The 15,476-nt window shown below is 39.1% G+C and overlaps 2 protein-coding genes and 1 long non-coding RNA gene across 5 annotated transcripts; 1 reads left to right on the top strand and 2 right to left on the bottom strand.

Moving 5' to 3' along the window:
• Positions 1–932: 932 nt before the first annotated feature.
• LOC124341762 (trafficking protein particle complex subunit 12-like) lies at positions 933–3,967 on the bottom strand. 3 transcript variants are annotated; one of them, XM_046794697.1, is made up of 8 exons: positions 3,771–3,967; positions 3,647–3,674; positions 2,750–3,585; positions 2,540–2,659; positions 2,361–2,471; positions 1,884–2,273; positions 1,534–1,821; positions 933–1,395 (listed from the first exon to the last, which is right to left on the bottom strand). In XM_046794697.1, exons 3-8 carry the CDS (start codon positions 3,566–3,568, stop codon positions 1,147–1,149), a joined length of 1,977 nt encoding a protein of 658 aa, XP_046650653.1. In that variant the 5' UTR covers positions 3,569–3,585; positions 3,647–3,674; positions 3,771–3,967; the 3' UTR covers positions 933–1,146. The 3 variants fall into 3 exon arrangements, with proteins under 3 accessions (XP_046650653.1, XP_046650654.1, XP_046650651.1); XM_046794698.1 differs by lacking the exon at positions 3,647–3,674 and having other exon boundaries at positions 2,750–3,571; XM_046794695.1 differs by lacking the exon at positions 3,647–3,674 and having other exon boundaries at positions 3,771–3,966.
• A 1,683-nt stretch (positions 3,968–5,650) lies between these two features.
• Positions 5,651–6,582, bottom strand: LOC124341985. Its single transcript, XR_006918699.1, has 3 exons — positions 6,472–6,582; positions 5,806–6,323; positions 5,651–5,739 (listed from the first exon to the last, which is right to left on the bottom strand). It is a non-coding gene; the product is annotated as an uncharacterized LOC124341985 (long non-coding RNA).
• A 1,990-nt stretch (positions 6,583–8,572) lies between these two features.
• LOC124341808 lies at positions 8,573–13,359 on the top strand. The gene is made up of 3 exons (XM_046794758.1): positions 8,573–9,428; positions 9,977–11,226; positions 11,867–13,359. Exons 1-3 carry the CDS (start codon positions 9,377–9,379, stop codon positions 12,095–12,097), a joined length of 1,533 nt encoding a protein of 510 aa, XP_046650714.1. The 5' UTR covers positions 8,573–9,376; the 3' UTR covers positions 12,098–13,359.
• The last annotated feature ends 2,117 nt before the right edge of the window (positions 13,360–15,476 follow it).

The raw sequence follows: 15,476 nt of genomic DNA, 5'->3' as shown, positions 1-15,476 counted from the left end.
TCACAATACAAGGTCCTGTTTGCGTTAAAAGAAAGTTCGTTTTGATTCCTTTCCGCCAATCGCTCCTTTGATTCTTCCCGCTCAAAGTCAATACCCTCCTATTCAAGTATTGATCATCACACAATTTAGATTCAACACAAACATCAAGATGGCAATGCCATATAATCATCAACCTATAAGGTTGGGTGTCTGCCCTTTGATGAAGGTTTTATTTACTCCTGGAACGTTTTTCTTGATTTCCTCTCCGCCGCCATTGCCACTCCCTCGCCTTTCCGGTTGTGGAAGGCAAAAAAAAAAAAAAAAAAAGAAAAAGGGAAAAAAGGAAAAGAAGAGAGAACACGTCTCTCATCTCTGACCCTGACTCTCTTGAGCCGATAACACAAGATGGAGCGGCCTCCACACCACATCGTCGACGCGAACGCTTCTACTTGAAAACACCCATCGAGAATTCAGAGCAGACGGGCTGGAGGACGATTACATTCCGCCAATCGCCAAATTGGAACGTGCCTATAGAAAGTGCACATTCGAGTATCATTCGTAGGATTGCAGGGGGGTCGATGATATCAGCGAGACATCTTTTTCTTTTCAATCGTACAAGCAAACCAGACGGGATCACACCACAACCACTTATTTGAAGATTCAATGCAATTTTCACATTTTGCCGTGGAATCTCGAAACTTTTATGTTTCATCTCATCTAGAGAGCAACTACTTGACTGGCGAGATTTGTTCGACAAGTGATAGACTTGTAGGATAATAGTGTAGAGTAGGATAACGGCCAGTTTTAGGCTGCGTGAATTTTTCAGCAAGAGCTAAACACGGAGCGGCACTTAATTCTGCCAAGGATCAAAAAGAAAATGACTTTTCATTTTTAGAGGATTTTAACTAATTTCATTTTGATAATGAACATGAGTTAACAAGGAGAGATGGACATAGAAGAAGATTAAATATATATTTTACGTGTTTTTAAAAGGGGTGAAACTGAATACCACTTAAAAACTGATTGGAATCTGATTGGAATAAAAAGCACACTATATAAAAAGCCACAACAAACATTGAATGAAACCAGCTTTAAAATGCATATCAGTGATCAGTCTGAAGAAAGGAGAGGAAAATTTAAAAGACTTCACACTTGATTCTTTTCAATTTATTGGATTTGGAGTTTAAAAGAGGCAACGTTCAGGTTGTCATTCTTCCACTGCGAGGCCAAACGAAGCATACCCAATTTTCGCTGCGCTGTCAGTGAACTCTCCAATTCGTAAAGTGTGCAGACGTTCAAGACGGTCTCGTCGCGGATCATCGTCTCCGGCTTCGTCCCCAAGTTCTCTTCCAGCAAAAGCATCGCGTCACGCATGCGACCCACGTAGAGCAAACATACTGCAGTGTTATTGACAAGCTGTTTCATCCAATAAGAAAAAACAAACAAAAAAAGGGAGAGAAAGAATAAATAATATTAATACAACAAACAAAATGAAAAACAAAAAAAATAAATAAAAACTGGATGCTATTTTCATTTCTGTCACGGAAATTTTACCACTGGGTTGTCCGGCTGAAGTGTCAAGGCTTGTTGCAAGTATCCGAGAGCTTCCGCGAAAGCGTTCTGAGCAATGGCCACTAATCCTGCATCGGTCAGCGAAGCTATTGCGTCGACGGTATTATTAACGTCGCGCAAATCCGCTGCAGAATTGAAGGCCTGTTGGGCAAGTTGAACATCACCTATTTGCAGATAAACTCGACCTAATGCTGAATAGAGTGCTGGACTTGGTGGATGACCTGGTAGACGCAATTGTTTATGAAACAATTGAACGGCGTTGTGAAAATCCTGGAGTAGGAAACCAATTTGCATGAAAGAAAGCTCAAAAGTCTACAATATCAAATGTCTACCTTCTTCATAAGCGAGCAATCGATTAAAGCCTGAATGACAGAAGATTGTCTGCGAGACCAAAGATTCAGAGCTTCACGTCGTTCATCTTCGTTCATCATGTCCAAGGCAGCAAATCGATCAATGTCTCTGACGATTCGTCGGACGGTGGACAGCAACTGACAAAGTCTCACATGCGCCTCGTTAATGCGATTATGATGAGCCGGGAGCTCGGCTGCCAGCAGACGAAACGAAAAAGGTACCATCGTTCCGCGCTTTTTCTGTTCGTTTAGCTCAGGGTAATATTCGTAATAGAAATCGGGGGAGTCTAGATCACCGAATGCGGAAAGTTCGCTGACGGCCATTTCAATTAGATTGGATTTTTTCAGCAAAGCAATTCTTGTCAACCACAACTATGTAAAAAAAAAAAAAAAAAAAAAATTGAAGTTGTGAAATCCTAAAACATTTGATTTAATTTACAAGCAGTTGCGTTCCACTACCTGCAAAGTGTGTGGGGTGTGTTTAGATAACTGGCCAGCTTTGCCATACCCTTGCCCACAGACGGTTAACAGTCGACCGCACAAATTAGCCGCAGCCCTGTAGCACCCAACCTTAAAAAAAAAAAACGCAAGAAATTTAGCAAAAATTATTTTAGTTTCAGAGCAATTTCCAGTAAAACCTTCATTAAATCCCGTATGCCTTGAATGTCTTGAGTAACAAGGTCAGCTGTCAGCGTTTGCCTTTCGGATGCTGCTGCTTCGCCGTCAAAGTGTCGAAGGAGATCTTTGATTGGATCAGCCTGGAAAATGAAGTAAAAGAAATAACTGGATTACAAGGAATCTTGAAACAGTCCAACAGACGCTGACGTCAGCGTCAGCATTTCCCCTACCAGTTCAACACTGTTGAGTAATCCTGGACAGCTTGGTCGTGAACTTTCCGGTAGAACGGATCCAGACGACTGAAGCCAGAGCCGCACTGCATCATTTGGAATCCACCAGCTAGAAGCACGCTCGTGTGTCTTGCTCCAGCTTTGCACCGCTAGAACAGGTTCGTCAACAACATAGGGCGTACCTTGCGGAGGTTTGAACAAAGGTCTGCTTGCTGCTGGTGACACTATATTTGCAACGTTCACCATGTTAGCTGGCAAACTTGAAGAAGGCAGACGTGAAGGGTCTGGAACTGACGGGGCGATTACTTCGTTACTTTGGGGAGGTGAAAGGTTAACACTTTCAGTAACGGGTGCGGTTTGAGGGGATGCACTTGAAGGATTGGAATCGGTCGAAGGGAGTTGAAAACCCGAAGTAGTGATCTCAATAGGTTCGCGTGACTTTGATGCAAGCTGGGAAATATGGTCAAAGAACTCTGTAGCGTCTTCATTTTTGTTTGACTCGCCAGTAGCTGTTGTAGGCTGAGAAAAGTATGAAAAAATCTTGGGTTCTTCCGATTCTTGCTCTCCTTTCTTGAATGCAAATGTTGGCGGATAATTCAGGTGATTATCTTCTTTTGAAGGTGTTGATGCTGGGCTTTTAAAAAAATTTATCTTAGGTTCTTCATTTACTGATCTTGAAGGTTTGACAATTGTGTCAAAAATATCATCTGTGTTATCAGGTTGTCCAAAATACTTGCTGAGAGATGTTCCCTGTTCACTCTCAGAACGTTCTGCCTTTAAAGCAAGCTTCTCTAGAGCATCGGGAAGTTCAGATGCCATGACCTAGAGAAGGTGAACTAACAACAAGCCCAAAAATGTTATGATATGAGCAATCTAAACACTTAATTTAGCACTTACAATATACATATTTAAAAAAAAAACTGAACTGAAAAAGCAAATCATGATGCAATGGCAGCAGTGACATGTAGATGAGATAAGTTTAATGAAAACACTAGTTGAATTTATTCTTAATACGCATTACGTGTCCGATGGGTTGTTGATTCAATATCTTGTTCCGTGGATATCGTATGTTAGAATTTTGATTAGAAATCTTCTCGGATCTCCCACATTTATTTCACGACACTTCAGCGACTTCAGTCAGTTCAGACGTTCAGACGTTCAGTCTTCAGTGTTTAATCGTTTAATTTTAAGTTTTTATTTCGTCTGCTCTTCGTCGGCATCCGTCACCGCAGCGAACCTCGTGCCATCTAACAGCTAAAAAAGAAATTAAGTTTTTTTGTTAAAAAAAACTGTTGTATGAGATTAGATTCACCCAGGATTCCCCTCAGTGACCCAAGCTAATTCTTCTTTCCTGCGACTACGAGGAATTCATTTGTGGACCTTATACATAAATAAGTGAACATTTTTAGTTCAAAAGTAGTAAAGTAACTCCTATTTTAAAATCTCCTTTATTCCTTCATTCTTTATTACGAGCGTTGATTGTTATATTTACGTGTTTTTAATTCTCTATTAGCATTGGGTTAGCTCATACGAAACTCCCATAAACTCGGAATCGATGTCTCTCCTATACTGTCCAAAGTGTCTTTTCAAATTCAGCTACAATAGCGACAATAGCTTACATGTTACATCACGTTTTTAGAACTTTTCCCAAGCCACATTCTTCTTTCTTTTCCTTCTCTGTAATTTTAATTGTTCTTTTTCTCTTTTTTTTCTTCTACGGAGTGCCTGTAATTGATATTGATATTTATTAATGATTCGTTGATTCCTCCTGCTGGCGATCAATCGTTACATATTTTCCCAACAGGTCGTACGGTAGGCTATTTCTTGAAATTTCTTTTCTCTCAGGTTCTCCCCCGAGCTAGGCTACTTCACTTGAAGAAAAACCGAGCGGAAACGGAAACCAGAGTTACCACAGCATGACAAATATTCTCGTTTCCTTTTTTCGTTTGAATAAAAATTTGTTTTTCTTCAGAATCAGAACAATATTTTGGGTCTGTTCTGTACTATATGGACTTGTATACTATGGCCTGCAGCGCGCTGTGGGAAGATACGGACCGTATATAGGTGCCGGTCGGAAGTGGAAATGTCAACCCTCTGTTTAACCTCTCTTCCTGCTAATACAATGCTCAAAATCCTCTCCTTTCCTCACAGCTATAGTTTTACACCTAGGGCACGGCACTACCTGACTATATTTTTACAGTTGGCCAACTAATTTCTTCATTTATTTTTTAAATGCCTTATACGCTTCCCGAAAATAAAAATCTTTTTTTTTTTTTTAAGCTACAGGCCTACAAGTTGTTGTTTTAAAATTAAAGTAGGCTAGGCTACGGTTTCTTGCTAATATGCTCATACTCATAGTGCTAATACTATAATACACATAATATACATCTTGGTTTTTATAATAAAGTTGAGTTCAACTCTTCAACTATTTAAAAAACCAAGGCGATTGATGCAAGACTGCTTAAGCGTCATTTTGGATGAGAAACAAGTCAGAGAAAAAAAAACAGCGGAAAATGAGATGGGCCTAATTAATTTTAAAATATCCTAACCGTCGTTGACTTAAGACCAAATTTTTTACGTCCCCCCTCCCCAGTCCTCACTAACCTCATTTGATTTTTTCTAGGGAAACTTGACGATTGGCGATTGCCCATGGATTTTGTTGTATCTAAATTGGAAATAAAATTAATAATCGGGCCAATAATCGTATTGAATAAATTTATTATTCGACAGAATAACCGCGAATGTCTTGTCTAAAAGCGTCCACACGCTATTTGGTTGGCATAGTGAACACACATGAAAATAAAACAAAAAAACAAACAGTTCAGTCATGTAAACCAAATTGAAAAAATTGTAAAATATCGAAAATGTTGTTTAGTTTAAGGCATTCCACTGGAAAAGGGAGATAATTTTTTGCAGTCGTCCGATGTTGCAGCATTCTCGCGTATTCACGCTCATCATACCTGTCGATATGACTTATTAAGGCTGGTTATCTGGATGAAATTTATATTTTCGGTTTCCTATAGTTTAGATAGTATTTACTAGATACGTTGTTTTACCTGTTTGACTCGGCATTTAATCGATGGTTATTGTTTTTTTTTAAGTATTGGCTTTAGATTGGTAGAATGGGTTTTATCTAAGCTTAAATTGAAATATTTTCCGAATCACGGGCAAACTTAAAAAACAAAAAATAACTTGGAATTTAAAAAAAACAAAACAAACAATACCCAGATGAGAATCGAAACTATCACGTGTATGCTGTATTGGACATTATTGAATCGCCGTTTTTAATAGTTGCCTATGCTGTATCCTACACAGATAACTTTATAGGAAAATCCCAACCAAATCGTTATTTTTTAAACATTTGCCAGTTATAACTCAGACTGCCATAGAGCACAGCATTGTATGGTTCGAATGTTCTCATCATAGAAGAAAAGAAATTGTGTAGAATGGCCATCGATTCGGTCGTGGGAGTTCCTCTGCGTTCATTCGCACGCTTATAGTCGGTCAGTCTCCTCCAAGGCTGGCGGCCTCGAAGAAAGCAAAAAGGGGGCAGAGGAAATGGAACAGCCAGAGCCTGAAAAAAATAAATAAATTTAATTCATAAACGTAAATATATTGAAAATGGCTGGTATGTCAAAAAGAAGGTATAGACAATAAAGAAAAAAGTAAAAAAAGAGGAGTAGTGGCCTAGTTGGAAGGGGAAACGAAACGAAACGACAAACCATAACTTGACAAGAAAGGCAACGGAAGTGGCCGAGTACTCCACACACAGCTGGGACTAACCGGCTAATCAGACGGCCATTCCATCGTCGTTTCAAATGGGAATAGCCTTGAGTACTGAGTAGCCAGTAGCCTACTACTACTTTCTGGACGTAATTTTTTTCCACGATTTTCCTATTCAGCTTGCGTCACCCTTTACTCGTCCACGTATCATGGCGATTTCTCTCTCGGTTCCTCCCCCTCCCCCCCCCCCCCTAAAAAAATAAGAAGTTACTTCCTTTTTAGCTGGAGGGAGAGGGAAGGTGGGTGAGAATAAGGTGGGCGAGGATAAGGTGGGTGGGCAAGAGAGGGAGGAGGTCGAAAAAAGTTGCAGGAAAGGAAAGATTGGGAAGGGTGTGAGAAGTGGACATGGAAATGGACGTCTACACACAACAAATTTAAGGAAAAAGGAAGTTGGTCGGCCGAACCTCGCCAGAACCTCGCTCAGTGGCCGACCTTTCACGATCGTCGTTTTCTGTAATGATTGACTTCCGTTTCCCTTGCCCGTAAGTAGGCGTCTATGAGAGGCGTCGCACCATCGCCGGAACGGAAGCCGATCCACCTTATCTTCCGAGCCAATCGTCGGCATGTCCTCTCTTTTAGATGTGGCAAGTCAAGGTGACCGTAATTTCGTTGCCGGGCTAACAACCTGCAGGATACTTGTTGTGTACTGCACAGATATACAGTCTTATTCTCACAGCCATTCGGGCCGTCATTCTTATTGAACTTCACACACATGCTTTGTGAGTACGACGCACAAGTCAAGTAAAGACAACCCACGTAGTGCATCGCTACTTCCGAAACGAATAGATCCGATGCTTTCCACGTCTAACATTCTTTTTTATTTTTTCTGAAATAAAAATGGCAGATATTCAGCTAGTTTGACTACATTCAACCCATACAACAAATTATACATTTATACATCTTTCTTTTTTCTCACTATAATCAATTCGGGCATTTCATGAAGATGTTAATTACAACGATAGTGATGAAGGGCAAATGACGTATAATTCTGAATATTTTGGAAACGCCCTGTCAATATAATAGCTAGAACAGCAAGTTTATTGTTAAACCGATTCTATTACTGTCTGGGTGAGACTGAACAACTGAATTGTATGTTGATCCCCTGTTGCATATTTAAATATATATACTTTCATTCATTTGATTCATTCGCTCATTCATTCATTCGATTCATTCTGTTTTATTTTGTTGATGATGATGTGTTTTCACAATGATGACGCACTCTCATTGCATTTGCTTAGCGAATATATTAACAACCCAAATCAGTAAACACTTCCCTAGAATATCCCAAGACAGATGACTTTGAATAAAACAAAAAACAAAAAATAATTTATGGAATTTAAATAAATTTTAATCTCATCGCTTAAGGAAAATTGGGGCGCACGTGCCCAGTTTGAAATTTTTCGGTATGACGGTGACAGCGTATGCAACCTTGTATGCAACAGTTAACTCAATTCAGTGTTTCAATTCAGTACCTTTACTGAGGAAATTTAACTGTAACAGTGATTTACAGTATATATAGTCTTTTAATTAACCTATAAATCGAGAGCTCATCATGTCAAAGAATGACCGATAAATTCGAGAAACGTAAAATATGTTTCAGTTTAATAGGAAAATATTTTGTAAAGAATAAACTCTTCAAACAGACTTCATAGGTATACGAAATTTTTTTGAAAAGAACATGAATGAATACGCTAGCAGTCACCCGCTGGAATGTGTGCTACATAAGTTCATCTTTGTATTTACATGAACAAATTTCCTGTTGTATTACTTTTATAGTGTCCCTATAGCCCAGATGCCAGTTAGGCAATAATAGTATTGGAGATTTGTTTTCGAAATTTTACCTCCCCGTTGAAGCCCCTCCTGAAAAGGGGGTGGAGCGTGGTCATTTGACGCAAAGTAAAATTTAGATTCAGAATTTGACGTTCCGTGTAGCATAACACATTATAAGAACAGTATAACATAGCCGGGAGCCAAATGGACACACGCAGTAGGCCTTACGTATTGTTTAAGCGGCAAGAAGGTTCTCCCTGGTGTTCAGAATCTGCCCGAAAGTAGTTGCGTGCCGATCGCCTTGGAGGTAAGGCGCTTTTTTTGGTGTGTGGTCAAAGCATTCCCAAAGTACGCTGCCTTCTACAAGGAACAGCCCTTATTCCACCTTCACAGTCATTTTTGTCTTACCTCGTTCCCCATTCAGTTTCAGGATAAATAGCTGATTTCTCTTTGGTGCCGGGCTCACACAAGCCAGTGGTCAAGCGCTATCAAAGAAGCATATACATTCTGAAGCTGAGGGGCATGAGAATTCAGGCTTGTGGTCAACTCCCGAAACAATCAGCACATTTTCTCTTTGTGGTATACCTTTCAGAGCATATCAGCAAACCAACACTGAACTGCACCTGACGTCCTCGGTGGGAATAAACAAGAAAAATATTCCTTGCATCGTTGATCCCAGTCACGACTTTTCGCTTGGTTAGTCAAGTCGTCTTTTCAGAAAGCTCATCAGTGCGTCCACTTTGGACATTCTTCTGATGACGAGGGGCTCTTCGTGTTGAAGAAATTCGCTCTGGAAAAGAATAAAAAAAGAAAAAGAAAGAAAACTAAAGCAAGAATTTAACTCAGAAGCCTCGAGACCAACTGGACATTAACTGGACCTTGACGAAGCTTTGCAACGAGAATTCTTGAGAACTGTTCTGTGCTTGGTTTGGATGCCGCTGGTGTCGTCATTCCAAAGTATCCTTTTTGACCAAGTCAACTGCACAAACAGACGGTGTCGCTCGTTTTGAGGATAACTTCCCTGTTGATTTAATACTACTTCAGTCAAACATCTAGCTTCACGAGAAAAAAAAAATGGCAAATCTGGACACGGACAGTCCTGTCGTATGGCCAAAATGGTGTTACAGTAAGTTGCTTCTATTTAACATGTGAAAACATTGCAAAAATTAAAACATCTCAAAATGTCGAATTTTTCATTTTGTCATCTGTCATCTGTCTTTACACCTTCGACGTTATGATGTGATGCGTAGAGAAGCCTACATAAGCCTATGGTGTTACCATTACGAACAGTTAATTGCTTCACGAAACTTAGACTGTATTTTCTTTTTTTCTGCTTACAAATTACTACAAGGAAAAGTGTTGTAATTATTCTCCAATTGACGTAGAATTTATTATGTATAATACTATAGAAACCGATTGAAACTAGCTATCTACATTTAAATCGCGTTTTTTTTCTCTCCTTTTATTTCCGTACGATGAAGTTAATTTATAATGAATGAATTATTACTGGCGCACAAAATCCCTTTCTTGCTTAACGATTTCGGCAAAGTTTTCCGAGATCTACTGTATCTATACAAATGAAAATCGTCAATTCCAATTGCAAATTAGAAAAAGACAAGATTTAATAATTCAACGTTCATAATGTTTTTCTGTATGCGTTTCTTTGTCTTACAGATAATCGACCCAAAAACGATAAAGACGCTACCGAGGCGACAGTTCCCAAAACCCCTTTGTCAAACAAGACTCGTCGTAAAAAGATCGCACGAAGCAAGCAAGAGAGCTCTGGCGTCAAACGCGAACGCTGCACTCCTGATATGGAGATCGGCACGGGATCATCTCGCAGCGGTTCACCATACAGTCCCAATTCCCATTCCTACCAACCTCAAACGCCTTCAAACGCGGAAACGCCAAGCAACTCCTGTTTCTCTCCACCGGAGCGTTTCAGCCCGGGAAACCAGAACATCGCCACCAGCAAGTTGATGTCAGAAGGACTGCAAATGTCTCGAAACTACAGTGATTTCATGCGTAGCTTAGCAGCAAAATACAACAATTCCAATCCCAATGACTACCCATCCCAACAAACCAACAGTTTGATATCGCTGATGGACTCGCGTTCCTCTTGCAAGGAACTGGTTTCCGGCGAAGGATCTTCACATCAGACGTCCACTTTCCCCCTATTTAATATACCGATGAGTTCGTTTACTTCAAACGCTATGGCTGCCCGAAAGCATTCCGAGCTGGCCTCCACAGGAAGCGGAAGTGGTAAGAAAGAGCGTAAGGAAGAATTTTTCACGATTCCGGTTTTGCCTCTGTGTGGACTGGTGCAAGACGCAAATATTCATCAAGGACTACCACCTGGTTTCCCGTCCAACCCTACGATGGATATGAGCTCGACCCAAGCTTTGCTCAGCATTGTCCGCTCAGCTACGGCTCGAAATGCCCAGCAGATAAATACGTACTTCGGCGGCGTTGCTGCCCCAACTTCAACGGCATCTTTGAAACGAACAGCTGAAACGGCTGGAATCGCATCGCAAACACCGCTCGATCTGAGCGCTCCTGTTGCTAAACGCCCCTACGCGGAAACGCTGGCGCAGTCAACTGGACGTAATAGTCGCTTCCTTGATTCAGCCAGAGCGTCTTCGTTGGAATCGGACAACCTTTTTAAGAGACAATACTCTCCCACTGACAGAAAGTCGCCATCACGTTTCGTAGCAAATGTGATAAGTGCTTATGTCAACGCTAATAATGCAGAGAAGAAAGTGGCAACGCAAAATACGGTTTCAGTCGTTCATGCTCCCACAAACTGCCATTTGAGTTGTGCTGCGCATTCTTGTAGTCCGGCCGCAGCTGAAGTGCGGGAGTGGTCAATCAGCCATGTAGTTGATTTCGTCAGAAGCATTGATCTCTGCAAAGAATACGCTCAGGTAAGTCATTTATTATATTCAGCGATGTCCGCCAGATGTTCCATTACGTAGCCCACTCATTTTATTCGAATGTTAGGCAACTTTAAGAAATACTCAATGCAGGTATATTTTGAAATCAATTTCGCATAAAAACTCGTCTTAGATTGTTGCTAGCGTGAACTAGAGTCCAATCAATTGCTATGCTCAATACCCACCGACTGTAGACATCAGTACGCTACCATCTGAATGAAAAATGTATAACGTTTGACTGACGAATGATGGCGAACAAAAAGAAAAGCTGATCAGTTCGCTGTCAATTTTAGACTTCTATTATGTCAAAAGGGGAAATTCGGGAATTAAAACTATTCTGACTTGCAATATATAAGATTCCCGAAGATATCTGTTTCATAAAAAAGAATTATAAATGAAATCATTAATATTCTTCCTAGAGACCTATACTCCATATGGGCTAGTTAAAGCCCTCCCCTTTTTTCAGGCCTACTTATTTAATAAAAAAAAATACAAAATAAATTTACTAACTTACATACATAATTGAAAAACGTTGGAAAAATGCCAGCTTCTCGCTAGTAGCTAGTCCGTCAAAATTGTTGACAGACAAGGCAGTAAATAATCAACTCTTTTGTATGTGTAAATTTTTCAGGTATTTCAAGAGCATTCAATCGACGGTAGTATACTTCCATTGTTGACTGAAGAGCATCTCATTACAAGCATGAACATGAAACTAGGCCCGGCATTAAAGCTGAGATCCGTGTTGGCAAAAAAGATTGGCCATTGTGCTATATGCCTTCATTGTGTTCATTGTCATGCTGAATCAACCAGAGTGACTCCGTCTCCGTCTTTACAAGATCAAAAAGATTTCGGCAATGCATGACTTGGAAATCAATGCCGTTTCATTCTGTATAAGTAACATTTAATGTATTTTGTGTTTGTAACCTTATTACGTCCCTTTAATAATCGATCGAGATGTTGATCGATATTCTATCAATCGATTATTAAAGGAACAGCTAAAACTGTTTCAACAGCTGTTCGTCTGCATTGTTTGGGGCCTTAATTAGGCTCCTCCTACCAAAGATGGCTGAATTGCCAAATTTGGGAAGGAAGAGCCTAATACAACTTTAAACTTAAATATCTCGAAAAATAAATTTTTTCGAGGTAACAAACCTCTCGAAAAAATGATCCCCGTAAAAAATTACCCTAGCCCAGTTAAATACAAAAAATCTTTATTTTCCGTGCGTGTACCCTATAGACAATGTTAGGATGCTGAGTTGCCAGGCCAGGAAAAGGCCGAAAATATCAGTTAGGGACGACATGCCTGAAATTAACACAGCCCTCAATTTTTAAGTAAAAGGCATTTTGTTTTCAAAGACAGTATCCTGCCCCGAGGAAAGAGAACCCCTCGCCACCCCTTTGTCTCCTCTTAGTTTCTTCCTTCGTCTCTTCTTTCCATTCTTCCCTTGGGGCAGGAAATGGCGATATTTTTTTGTAAACACTGTAGGGACGTTTACAAAAAAATTAATAATAAATAAACTACAATGTCCAGTGAAGTCAGAAAACAATAAGTAACTTGCCAGAATGATGACAAATCCTTTAAAAATATTAAACACTAAAATAACCTGTTCTTTCACTTGTATTATTTAATCAAAAATGAAGCTCCATAAGAGGGCTGTGTTAATTTCAGGCATGTCGTCCCTAATCGAGATTTTCGACCTTTTCCTTACCTGGCAACTCAGCATCCTAACGTTGTCTATTGGTCAGACAAGGCGGGGCGGACAATTGTAGCAGACATCATCTTGACTCAAATGCTGCGTTGCCGCGAGGGCAACAAATGTAAAAAAAAGATGTCAAACAGCCCTATATGAATGCAGATGTTCCGTAAATTTACAACATGGGTAACTCCATTTCAACTTGAACTTTTTGTCGCGGAAAATTCTGGTTCTTTTTCAGGGGTTTTCTTAATACATTAACATGCATTCAGCAAAATGCCTTCTGGTTTGTTATGGGAGAGCTTAAATACCATCCCACCTATCGTTGGTAGAGCGCTAAGGAAACACCAATAAATAACGTTATAATTTATCCATTGAAAACTAATTACTATCAATATTAATTCAATACACATTACGAGTACAACAAGTATTCCAGAAAATAATGTTATACAATTTTTTGGGTGTTGTATGCAAGCACCAGCCAGGGGTGGATTTTTGAATTACGACATTCCTATTACATCCCAATCCTTTTTTTTTATTTTTTTCTTGTTACTGACACTTTTCAAGTTTCCATCCTTTCAAAACCAATGGAAATCAGGTGCCGTAAGTAGCGTGCAGTTTGTTTCTGTAGAGGACAAAAGGGATCCATGGATCCTAGTGGTACCTGGAATGAGTTAAGTCGTCATCTAAGACATGGTTATGATTTGTATTGCATTGCATCTCTCGGACGCTTTAATGGAATCAAGATATAAAAAAGGGGTTACCGGGAATAAACTGCATCACGACATTTTTTTCATGAACTTTGTTTTTTGTATTGATGTTTATGTAAACTAAAATCCCTCATAAAAATATTAATATTTACTGTTTAAAAAATGCAATTGAAAATGGAAAAATTGGAAAAATCAGTAGGGTACCCATATTGGAAGTTCCGTTTTTTTCTATATCTCCCATCCCCTTACCCGAAAGAAAGAATTTTTTTGCAAAAACACGCGGAAATAGTTTCCGCACACCCATGATTTTTTTCAGTTACGTACCTTTAAAATTGTAAAAGTTATAGAGATTTAATTTTTTTTTTTTTTTTACCAGACAAGGGTAATATTGAACAGACGTCTGTACCATGTTAGACAGGTTATTAAAAGAGGGATAGGATAAATAAAAAATTATGAAAAAATCAGGAAATGTAGATGGTAATGTAGTCAAACCCCAAACACATTTTGGAAATGATATCTTTAAAACTGAAAAAGTTTTCTGATAGGGAAAGAATTACAACTTTTATATGGGGCGAAATAGAGAAAAAAATGTAGGTGGCGCTGAAGTCTCTCGTTAAGATAGGACAATTTCCCTGTCCAAAATTACCCCGAAAGACCGTCCTCCACTAAAATGTAAATATCGTCTAAACTATTATACTTAAAAATAAAAATTTGGGTGAATAATGTAAGCAAAAGACTGGCCTATATTTTTATGAGAACAGTTTATATTTCACCCGTCACTATTCGGCACAATCTCACCGTTAGTGGGGAAATTATTTGCGAATTTTTTAGGGTTTTATTTATTTCTTGAATATCTTAGGCAATAACCAAGAGATTTTGATGTAACTTATAATAGTTAAAGATTACACCACAAAGAATAAACTATAGAAAAATTGGATTAAAAAATCATTTTTACTATTTTTACCGACCCTGTCTAACGTGGTACAGTGTCCAATATGGTCCGGTCTCCCCTATAATGTAATGAATTTACGTAAATACAATTATTTGAAAGATAAAAATGTTCCTTAATGTTTTGTTTATCATATTGCCAAGTATGAACATTATTGCATGAACGATGTTCTTGTAATAAAAATAACCGTGAGGGACTATGTTTAAAATTTCGTCAAGTCACAGAAAGCTGTTTACAAGGGACCTTATGAGAGACAGTCTCTCCGTAAATTCATTATTCCTAGCGATGTATTTGTCCTAAAAATTGTTTATCCATATATAATAAAAGAACAAGCTTTTGAAGGAGGAGCTTATTCATGTCACGGATAATGTCACGCATAGTGTGTCAACATTTTGGGGGAGGAGCTTATTCATGTCACAAAGGGGAGGAGCTTATCCTGCCCAAAAAAATCACAACCAGATGCCGCAATCGTGATGACGCAATCTTTGATGTCCAAACCATGACCAACAACCAGCATCACCACCAGATGTCAATAGCATCGCCGCGATGACGAAATCTTCAAGTAAGGTACTGGGCAGATTTCCCATGATAAAATCTTTTACGGGCAGATGATTAAGCTACAGAAAACCGAATAGAAAAATAGTCCGACTTTACGCTAGACAAACGTTCCCCGGATTTGACCGGGGCTCAGGTTACTCGTTTCTATATAAAAATAACTGATAATAATGTATCAGACTGTAAAATTCGTATATAATAATATCTTTTATCGTTATAAATAAGTTATTCGAAACATCGACTTTATTTAATAGCTGAATAACTTAATAATGATAAAATATATTGGCAAACGAATTCTACAGTATGTTGCATTTTTACAGTACCCACCAAACT

The sequence above is a fragment of the Daphnia pulicaria genome, chromosome 6 (genome assembly GCF_021234035.1).
Source record: "Daphnia pulicaria isolate SC F1-1A chromosome 6, SC_F0-13Bv2, whole genome shotgun sequence".
Taxonomy (NCBI): domain Eukaryota; kingdom Metazoa; phylum Arthropoda; class Branchiopoda; order Diplostraca; family Daphniidae; genus Daphnia; species Daphnia pulicaria.
Note: the sequence above shows the minus strand (reverse complement) of the source record. Positions and strands in the feature narration are given on the sequence as shown.

Coding starts and splice junctions, on each gene's coding strand:
- LOC124341762 (XM_046794697.1), bottom strand. CDS start 3,568: ATGGCATCTGAACTTCCCGATGCTCTAGAGAAGCTTGCTTTAAAGGCA. Junction 2,472..2,539: donor GCATACGGGATTTAATGAAG/GTTTTACTGGAA, acceptor TTTTTTTTTAAG/GTTGGGTGCTACAGGGCTGC. Junction 1,396..1,533: donor TTCAGCCGGACAACCCAGTG/GTAAAATTTCCG, acceptor TGGATGAAACAG/CTTGTCAATAACACTGCAGT.
- LOC124341808 (XM_046794758.1), top strand. CDS start 9,377: ATGGCAAATCTGGACACGGACAGTCCTGTCGTATGGCCAAAATGGTGT. Junction 9,429..9,976: donor ATGGCCAAAATGGTGTTACA/GTAAGTTGCTTC, acceptor TTTGTCTTACAG/ATAATCGACCCAAAAACGAT. Junction 11,227..11,866: donor TCTGCAAAGAATACGCTCAG/GTAAGTCATTTA, acceptor TAAATTTTTCAG/GTATTTCAAGAGCATTCAAT.